Here is a 10,959-nt window from a genome sequence, read left to right as displayed (position 1 = left end):
CACGCTAAACCACATTCGATTTGTTTTTTTACCACAGTTGCTACTAATCTCGCAATCTGATTTGAATAGAAAACATACTGTTCTTGAATCAGCGCTCGCGCCGGCTCGCGCGCGTAACTGCACGCGCAAGTACGAACTACGTGATTTGTTCATTATCATTTGTCTCTCTATACCGTGTATTGTGATTTGGTTGTCAAATGCGGTGATTTCTTTGGTGAGGAAAGTTATACTTACGTTCAAAGTGGGCGGAAAAGGTTCATTGATATTTACTTTGATAACACGGGGGTCGGGAAGGATGTGGATCCTGCATTTTTAGCGTACAGAAAAGGTGTGGACTCAGTGACTGGTCCGTGCTGTTGCAATCATACTTCAGCATCAAGAGAACTGAACAAAAGGAGCAAGTTCCGTCATCACTTTCTTGCTTTTGTCAATTCTGTGGCAACTGCGCTGTTGTTTGTACCAGAGAAAATTTACGCCTACGCCCATAATGTTTATAGAGACAGCATGGTGGAGACGCCGTATACGGAGCCTGCATTTATTGCTTACCTCAAAGGTGAAGAAGGTGCACCATTTCTTCATAATCCACAAGGAACATTTTCCAAGTCAGATTCAAGAGACTTAAAGAATTTTGCAGCAAACAGCGACATCGAGAGCAGAAATCAACGCCAAGGACAAAACGGCAAAGTAACCGAAGGCTTGAGCTTGGTGCGTCTAGTTAATAAATTGTATTGTCGTATCAGAAGTGCTGTTCCAGCTTTATACTTCCGTTGCTGCCATTTAACATTTTGCCGTCAAGTCAACGGAGAGAAACTAGTCCAGACATCCCAAGAAATTAAGCACCCTTACTTCAATGAAAGGAGAGCACAGAACGTTAACAAAGCCGCTGCAAATGTTTATCATTCCTGGCAAGCAGTAAAACTGCAGGAGACTGTAGCCGCTCATCCTGGTACTGTGCCTTCTTCACCTGATTTTGCAGTCGGATCTGACCAGGGTCATTTATTCAAGTGCTCGGGTGCGCTACGGACAGCGTGGGATAATCTTGTGAGCTTAAGAGTTCCACCAAACACAGGTCCAAAGCTGTGGAGTTCCTCGCTGCGTTCTTGGGCTGGAAGGAAACAGTGGAACGGTTTCCCAGCAGCTGCCAGACGAACGGAGACGCAAGTGAAATTGTTCAGTGACGGCAAAACGAACGGAGAGGAAATGCAGCCGTCAACTCTCCGTTCTAAGGCGGATTCTGCTGGCAGCGTGTCGGTGTGTAATAGCAAGACGGAAAAGAAAGTGAAGGAGAGGGTAACACCATTTTTATTTTCAGTCGCTAATGTGGACGCTCCTGCACCCACTGTACCAGTCAAAGAAAAAGATTTTTTTAAAGGGACGGGAAAAGTCATGCTAGGTTTAATTCTGACCAGTCATGTTTCCGTCCTACCTCGTGTTAAACCACAGGATCAAGAAAAGGCAACGGTAGTTGTGCGTTCAAATCAAATGAGGTCTGCTAATGTCTGTGCGGATTCACAAGCTGTAGCAACCCACAGCCATGACACATGTTCAGTTGGATAACCGACTGAGGTAAAGCGTACTGTCCCTAAAGAAATGCTAGCAAAGAACAAGGATGGTAGCACTGAGGGGAAGTTCAGGAAAAATTCCTTGTCAGCAGATGCGCATTTACGTCTGGCGAGGAAGGTTAGGTTTTGTATAGATTCCGAGGCTGTCGTAACCCTCAACCATGACTCATCGTCAGTTGAAGAACAGATTGACGTGGAGCCTAAAGTCTCTGTGCAAAAGCGAGCGAAGAACAAGAAGGGTTGCCTTAAGGACACGTCTAAGAAAAATACCTCGTTAGGAGCTCTGTATTCAAGTCAATTCTGCTCTACTGATGCATATGTCTCTACAGAGTCCGAAGCTATCTCAAACCATACCCATGTCACATGTTTAGCTGAAGAACGGATTGAGATGGAGCCTGAAGTCTCAACAGTTAAGCGAACAAAGAACAAGGAGGTTCGTGGGAAGAAGTTCAGGGTGAATGCCTCGTCCTTAGATGCACGTTCACGTCATTTCTGGTCTGGTAATGTCTGTGCAGATTCACAAGTCAGCAAATCCCAGACCAGTGGAAAGTCGTCAGTTGAAGAACGGACTGTTGAACGGACTGTTGTTTGCCCTTAGTCGCTAGAACAAAGCGAACAAGAAACGAGGAAGAATGTAAACAACCCACGCCCTGGGACGCCCGAACTTATATTACTAGCACCGCGCATCCATCGAACATGACACTGGGAAGGAGTACAAGACATGTCAAAAGGAAAGCTGAAAGTATCTCAGATGCCGTCTCAATCTCTACACAAACTGAATTTGTTTCAAGGCAAATACACCGGGTAGACGTACAGAAAACAGCAGAGCAGCGGGAATTAATGGAAATAGTTGATAGTCCGCCGGAAAGAGCCTTCACTGCATTGCCGGAGCCAATGGAGACAGGCGGAGAAGAGAATGCAAAAATCTTTTTATTTGGAGAGCCGAGTGAAGCTAAGGCACCATTCAGTGCAAGCTTCATGGAAGAGTTGGAGTCAATGGAAACAGACCAAGAGGAAAGTGGAATTTTCTTTGAGAAAGTTGAAATGGAGGAAATGGAAACAAACCAAGCGTCTGTTTTTGATGAGTTTTCATTTGCATGGGCGAATGTTATGCAGTCATTCCTCGTTCAGCCAGCCGAAGACACGACGGAAAGAGATCAAGAGTCAGTGGCGGCCTCACCCTGCGCTGCGCAGCTTGAAGAGATAATGGAGACAATGCAAGCGCCATTTCAATATGTCGATACCATTTGGACAGGTTGGGGATTCTAACATTCCGGTAGCTACAGGTATGGGAACATCAGAAGCAAGCTTTAGGATACCCGTGGAGGAAGAAACGATGGAAACCCAGGAGCTGGGTGATGCACATGAGCCTGTGGATACTAAGTTCGGATATCTGGTGGATGCTAAGAAGCCACTAGCGTCCACAGTAGGAATGCCTAAGGAAGAAACCCTGTTAACAAGCACACCTGCTACTGAGGAACCAGTGGTGCAAACTGTAAGGGAACCAGTGGTGCAAACTGTGAAGGAACCAGCGGTGCAAACTGTGAAGGAACCAGCAGTGCAAACTGTGAAGGAACCATCCATGCCTCCATCGAAAGAACGAACCATGCCTCCTCCATTAGTGAAAACTGAGTTGCTACAATCGACACAACCCAGCGCATTGATTTATAGCGAGCATCTCCAAAGAATGGAAAGTAAACTTAACAACGAGCCAGGCTTTGTAACAATCGAACAGTAGCAGTTGGTAGCAGTTGAGACAGAGGAGACAAAATCAGCGAGTCAACTGACAATGGAACAACTTCAGCTTGTGCCTGAAGATCCTTATTTCCCTGACGGCTTGGATTCAGACTCAGACTCGGATGATTCCTCGGATGATGAATATGAACTGGACTTGGCCACGATTAGCGAGTTCTCAGAACTGCACGCCGAGCCAGAGCATGTTCAGCTTATAATGAAATTACTGACAGAAAAGGAACTGACCTCAGAGCAGTGACTCATGTAATACGTCACTATGGAGATAAGAGACTGAACATTGATGCAAATCATTCTAAATTATTTTAGAAAGAGACAGTGACTCTCAGTAATTTCATATAAAAAAATTCTCAGTTGTTTATAAAAAAAAACTCGCTATATTCTAATTAAATTTTTCCCAACCCTAACCCATAGGAGTATCATGGTTTTGCTCTAGCGTTAACATTTCGCATCACTTCACATACTACATTATAATTTAAACAAGGCGTGACGAAAGTTTGGTGACCAGGTTTTAACGTTCAACTTGTGTCGTTGTCACGAGCAACTGGCTCCGTTTTCAGTGGCAACTTGTTGGCCTTTGACGTCATTGGCGCGAGCGAAAAAGCGCGCGAAATTCAGAGCGACAATATTATTACCATTGGAAACGAGGAAATTTGCCCGTGGCAAAACGGTCATTTTAAGTCCAAAACTCTGTCACCAAAACTTCGTCGCGCCTTACTCAACTGATAATCGTGGTAACTTCGAGGAGGTCTGTTTCTTATCATTTCCTGGTTGTTTTTTTAACTCGCATTTTGTTATCATCTTAGTACGGATGAACAAAGCAAAGAAAGCATTCCAGCTAAAACTACTGAAATTTGCTCCTTCCAGTCACTTTTATTTTTGAATAGCCGCCATCCCCAGAGGAGATCTTTGGCGCAATATGAAAAGAAAATCATTCGCTAAACGGTGAAATCTGAGCCACCTAACCAGTTAAATAATGGCCCGGGTTGATAAGGAACCGATCACATTTTGCGTAAAACCAGCTGGCATGTCTTTTGAAAATACCATTCATGCATTCATCAAAATCGATAAACGCGTTTACATATATGTATATTACAGTACTTCAGAATCGTGACTTGCTGGAGACAATCTGAGGTGGAGCGGAATGTTTCGTTTGTAAATATTGGGGTCGCAGAATATTCACAGATTTTAGCCAGTCTTGTAGAATCTTACAATATACTCAAAACAATATGAAATACTACTTTTTTAAGTGTTCAATGAGAAATGCATAGATAGCTTACAGACTGCAAAACAAGGATATAGAATACAACATGGTAGTTGCCATGGAAACAAAGGGAAAGCGCCAACGCTAAAAATCAAAATGGCTGCAGTCGGTTGTTTTTTCGAACAAAATACTCACGAGAAAATCAGCGAAATACTAGCTAAAAATAAGAATATTACAAAAGCTACACAAACGTGGTTGAATGTATAGCAAAAGTGGACGAATGAACGCACAGTTAACTTTAAAAACCAGCTAGTGAGAAGTGTTTCTCACGCTGTGTCGAGCTTGTAGAACTGTTAAAACGAAAACCCTAGAGGATGGAACATAAGGGAGTTCCTGTAATGAAACGTGGCTATTCTATTAGTGTGAGCACAACTTCCTTGTTCCGCTTTAGATGCTTGCTTATTATGTCCAATAGGTCGTTTTTGGGTAACTTTAAAAAAATAAATGTATTTTTAAGACCTATTCAGTTGCATGCCTGCTCGGGCTCCATTCGTAGTGAAATGATATGTAAGTTGCAGCAACAACAACAACAACAACAACTAGCTTTATTTGCATGACCATAAATACATACAGTGTTGCCAAAGCTTTTGTAAACTAAAGCTAAAACAGGCGATTATCATGGTCATTTAATAATATTACGATATAGCAATCAAGTTACATTGGATTGATTTGAAAGGAATGTAAAGATGTCCCCGCCCATCCGTTTTAGCTCCTTACATACGATTCAGCTGTTATACTGGCATGCTTGAGGGTGACCTTGACTTTTGTGATATCCAATCTGCTGTTATAAAATAACATCTACAAAATATCTCTTCTCTTTTCGTGTGTTTTGACTCCCGGTGATCCGTAGCCATCAATCCCAGAATTTGTTACGTCGGTATTTTTTCCCTTTCGTGTAACAAGAATTGTAGACTGTTTTATTTTACTCAAAGAGCTTATAATCCACCTTCTCCCATTATTCATCTTTACAAAGGACGCTTTTGACCAAGTGCTGATCTTAGTCATGAGTCTCTCCGTATCTGTGATCAGAACGCCCGTAAAAATACGACCATGCGTTCTTTTTTTCGCGGTGACTGTTAGAGCGGCGTCGTCGTTAGGAGGTCACGGGTTCGAATGCCGTCCAAGACTCACTTTTTTTTTCTTTGTTCCACGCTAGCAAAGCGCTGAAAACTTTATCTTTCCTAAGTTAAAGGTATTCTGACATGGGACTCTATTTCCACGAAGAGTCAGAGGCTAGCCAAGTGAAATACATCTAAACTTAAAGTTATGTGTATTGTTGACGTATTTTTTTTTTTATGTCGGTCTAGTGATCATCCATGGTTGTCCAGCAGTTTGAGTCAAGGTCAGCCCACATATATCTTCCCTTGTATTTAGTTCTGTTGCTCGTTTTGTCAGTCTCGGTGTGTTTAGCTTTTAGCAATGATTCACACGGAAGCGGTCTTGCTGGCCTTGGTTAAAACCTCCATTTAGCTGGAAACTTTCGATTTTTATTACTCAGAGCAGCAGAAGTGGTAGAAGTGGGTGTAAAGGCAATGCTTCAAAAAAAATAAACGCTATTATATTCAACTCCCTAACACAAGAGATTCTCTGTACCTCTCTCTTGTCAGTCGTGCTTTAACAACAATAAATTCAAGCGAAAGCTTATTCAGATATTCAGGTCCAACAGGTTTTGCTCAAATCCAGGCTGTCACTGAAACGTTTAGAGCCGGATAAAAGTTTCTGAAAACCGATTAGACAGAGATAATTTTACATCCGGTTTTTGCTAAAACGGATCAATTTTGACGCCTATTAGTCAGAAAACTTGCGTGCAAGGTCAGCGTTCAATCCCACGTGGAAATACACATTGTCCAAAATGCGCAGAATTTGCACATTTCACGTTGTTGTTTTGCAAACTGGAGGGCTGCGAAGTGAACAAAGATTTACACCGCACGTGCAAAACCATTGTCGTACTCATGATAATTAAGCTCGTGTGCTATAATCAGCAGGACTTCGAAGAAATCAAAACCCAAAAGACATATTTTCATCAATAGGAACCTTACTATAATGGTCTTGTTTTGTATAAGTCAGTAAGTGTATTAAAGCATTAAAAATAGTGAGACAAGAGCCGTTTCGCATACACAAGAATGTGATGTCAAATTGAAAAAGCCTGGCAGACCTTTCGAAATTTTGTCGTCATGACGTAGAAAAAGATCGCTTTAAACCAATCAAACTTTGTTCTTTCTTTATTAATTCCTCGTGTTCTAGGAACATTTGGTGTACCAGTGAAGGTACTCAGTCATAATGTTAGCAATTCTGTGACCAAAAACGAAGTAAAAACGCTTTAGTTGTGTCCCTTTAAACTCTCTATTTATTAAACAACAATTCGAACGGCCGGCAAGGTAAAAATGATCACATCCATTCGTATATCCTCGCGAGCGTTTCACCTTCCTTCGTACGGTTGAACTCAAATACTGGCGTGCTGAAGTGTGTCAGTGATATCCAGTCTGCTATTTATTTATTTATTTATTTATTTATTTATTTATTTATTTATCTATCATGTGTTTTGAATTCCAGTGACCCGTAGTCGCCAACCAAGGTCTGAAACTTGTTGCTTTGGCATCCGTTATTTTTTTCTTGTGTATCAAGAATTGTAGACTAGTTTATATGATCCAGTATACCACACATGTTTGCGCAGAATGTGGAGGGGAAGTCAAATAGCATTTCAGTTCCCTTCAGATCCTGTCAGACTTCCAATGAGGAAGTGTTACAAAACCGCTTAGACAAAGATGATTTTACGTCCGGTATTTGCTAAAACCGGAATCATTTTTGAAATTTCCTCACGACTGTCTCACCCCATAAAACTGAGCAGCCGGAGTATTCAGTGTTAACACGACCAGGTTCGGTTTGGCTTGGAACCACATCGATATCAGTCCACAGCGAGCGAACAGAGATGAAACTGTACACACTAGCTCTCGTGATTCTTGCAGTCATCCTAACAGTGGATGTCCTTGGACAATGCGAAGGATGGTGGGGAAGTTCTCGAAATTCCAGCTCAAAAAGTGGTTCGCGGTCCAGTTCTGAATATAGCTCCACGAAAACTGAGCGGTAAGATGAAATACATGTACCGTTCTTCCTGTTTGAGAGTATACAGGCCGTTAAAAAAGTGCTCGAAATTGGCAGATTCTGGAGGGACATTCTTATATTTCTAAAGACTGTTCTTTGCGTCCACGCTGTAGCTATATGTTTTCAGGATATTACGCGTTTCATATAAAGGGATTTTACGTTTATTTTTTTTTAATATTTTAGTAAGATCATCACCACTAATTCTCCAATGTTTTCAGAACTTCTGACAAGACCGCAAATAAGTAAGGGAATCACCAGAATCACTGCATTACTCTAACATGGCGTAAATCTCACTTGAACGAATTGTTTGCAATAAAATGAAAAAATTTAAAAAATCGGTTGCTGAAAGAGGTCACAGTTGAAGCGCAAACAAACGTTTCCGTGAAAGCAAGAAATGGAAAAGCGAAAAAAATAACCACAGGAAGAAATTTTAGTAACACACGTTTAGAGACAGACAAAAACACATACAATCTTCGCCGAACGGCTGTAGTGACAACTATTACAATAATAACAATAATAATAATTCCTAAAATTAATATTTAAAAGCTATGAAGTTTTCCCTACACACTGTCTTAATTTAACAGGTATTTGGATTTTTTAAGTAACATGGAGTCAAAATTTGTTACGAAGAGATTTTGTGTTAGCTTTGGTCCCAACATTAACTCCAAGCTGAGAGAAATTACCAACAACAACAACACAACAACAACCATTTTATTTTGCTTAATGCATTGAATATCATATAGCAAAAAAATAAATAAAAATAAAATTACGCCATAATAATTAATGTCAGCGGCATAGTTTGCACTCGTAAGAGCCGATGTCTTACAGAAGAAATAAGTGTTGCCTATTTCGAAGAAATACCATGGAAATACCATGGCCATGGTTCCACAATAATAGCGCAGAAAGGATTTTAAACCTGATCAGCCGGGGTTGATTAGCGACTCAGTGAAATCCGCCGTTACCGCGACGAAGAAAATTATTTCCTAGAATGTGCCAGGTTAAATGTTTATAAATTCACTAATTATTTCCTTCTTTATTTGCTTTCAGAGGAAAAACTATCAAAGCTAAAGGCAAAACAGTACATGTTGGAAAAACCGGTATTCGTGATAGAGATGAAACCGGCCACAGAACAGGTATTTAAAAATAGGTTCATATGAGCGCTTACTGTTGAATTGTACCATTGGCGAGGTTTCGGGGCGCGAGCGAAGCGTGAAGACCCTCGCTCGATCCGCGCGCGAAACAAGCGTCTTGGACTGTTACTCAAACTCGATTTATTTGCTTTTCATCCTATTGGAAGGTCTTGGTACTCTCGTTAAAAAGACGTTAGACAAACCAGTGGAGACGGCGAAGGCAGCAATAGAGTTTGTAAAGAGCTATCAAAAGATGCGGGAGAAAAATGTAAAGGGGGGAAATCTTGCAGCACACGAGGAAGCCAACAGAGAAGCTACTAAGAAGTCCGACGCCGAGACAGCAGCAGCACTTAGCGCATTGAGGGAACAGTACAAGAGAGACCGCGTTAAAAACAATCCAGATGGCAGCCTGCACATTGGAGACACGAGGACCGAGGAAGAGACCTCTGCTACAATGAACGCCAATAAAAAGGGGCGGGAAAGTGCTCAAGATGGCCAAGACCCTTCGAGGGAGTAAAATCATCCCTCTTCCGCGAGCTGGGTGGGGTCTCCCATATAAAAGTTATCGTAGAAATTTATGCAAGGAATCTGTTTAAGACATCAGAATCTCCTTTGATGGGTGTGGCTCGGATTCATTTCCAACTTAACAAAAATATCAATAGAGAAGAAAACAGTTCTAAAGTGAGCAGGTGAACCGTGCAATTTTTGTCCAGGATAGTTCTACCAGTGATCATTTAATTTAACGGAACAGCTTAGGCGGTACTGATCTACGAATGTAATTCTCATGCCACTTTCAGTCCCAGGGGATTTTTAGGCGTGAAAGTATCTTTTAGGGTGCACTGGAAGAAATAATAAAAAAAATCTGTGTTAATTCCGTTTTAGTGGCGTCTTAGGGGGTCAAATAAAGCTCAAGCCACACCCATATGGTCCCGTTTAGGGGTTTAATTCAAATTTTCCCACGAGCGTCCCCGACTATTTTATATGGGAGTTCTCCACGGACTTTTAGTATATAGATGATCCCCGGAGAAAATCACTCCGAAATTCAATTGAAAATTGGCCTGCTGATGTAATTGCAGTTAGTTCTAATAACGAGATTTAACTAGTGGTTTAGATGATTTACGATTCCAGTAAGCAGTGGCATTTAATGTAATACAAGTCAGTGTAACGGTTTTATTAAAATGTAAGCATGGCATACGTTTTCTTTATTGCAAATAAAACGTTTTTATGAAATGAACTCAAGTGTCTGAATGTTCTTGTATGCGTCTGAGGAGTGTCATGGCCTTTCAATTTAGCTGCCTTGTTGGGAACGTCTATATTTAAGAGAGTGGTTGTCAATTGACTGTCGAAAGTTATCCGCATTTGCCTTGATTTTGCATTACTAAGCTTTATTATATGGCTAGCTCCGTGAGCGGGCAAGTTGAATCAAATCCTGCGCTGTGATTGGCTACCCGAGCGGGCAAGATGTTTGACAAGCATACACACGCTTTCCCGCGCTTTGCGTCGACTACATGCACTTGTTTGGAGTTTTAATTGGTTCACTGTATTGTCTGTCCTTTGTGATTGGCTAGAGTAATTACTCTGGTTTTGGTTTTACTGGAGTCAATTGAAACCCGCCCTATTCGCGTGCACAATCTTCTCAATCAACAGTCAGCAATAACTTGAAAAAACCGCGGATACAATGCCCTCACATCTCAAAGTCGCCATGACTTATCTTTCTTTGTTTCCTTTCATGCCTAAATGTAAACATCACCCAAAGAACTCCCAAGAAAAAAATTTTAATTTGAAGGAGACGAGAATTTTTAAAACGATATTTTAAATCTGACAGGCTACCTATATCTTTTGCGGCACACCTAATACACTGCTGAAGATGGACAATGGGCGCATGTGACGTAGATTAAGAACTTAGCATTGAATTGTGTTAAATCGCATTGAATTATAGGTTATAGGAACTATAATAGGCAATCATCTCAATGTAAATATAGGCCATTGTACTGAATTTCGTATTGCCACGTTCATGAAGTTTAGCTGTTCATAGTTTTACTGCATGGTGTTCATTTTTGGTTTTCTCTTTGACATTTTAAGTACTTTTTACCAAATTTCCACTGATAGATAGAGAAGCCCGACAGTTAAAATAGCAAGCAAGAAACCT

The 10,959-nt window shown here is 41.2% G+C and overlaps 1 protein-coding gene across 1 annotated transcript; it reads left to right on the top strand.

Moving 5' to 3' along the window:
* The first annotated feature begins 7,374 nt into the window (after positions 1–7,374).
* LOC110067576 (uncharacterized) lies at positions 7,375–10,044 on the top strand. Its single transcript, XM_020774922.2, has 3 exons — positions 7,375–7,662; positions 8,728–8,813; positions 8,978–10,044. The coding sequence occupies exons 1-3, from the start codon at positions 7,508–7,510 to the stop codon at positions 9,325–9,327; spliced, it is 591 nt and encodes a 196-aa protein (XP_020630581.2). The 5' UTR covers positions 7,375–7,507; the 3' UTR covers positions 9,328–10,044.
* Positions 10,045–10,959: the final 915 nt, after the last annotated feature.

Source organism: Orbicella faveolata, unplaced genomic scaffold, assembly GCF_042242905.1.
Source record: "Orbicella faveolata isolate gen_17 unplaced genomic scaffold, um_ofav_v1 contig_3, whole genome shotgun sequence".
Taxonomy (NCBI): domain Eukaryota; kingdom Metazoa; phylum Cnidaria; class Anthozoa; order Scleractinia; family Merulinidae; genus Orbicella; species Orbicella faveolata.
Note: the sequence above shows the minus strand (reverse complement) of the source record. Positions and strands in the feature narration are given on the sequence as shown.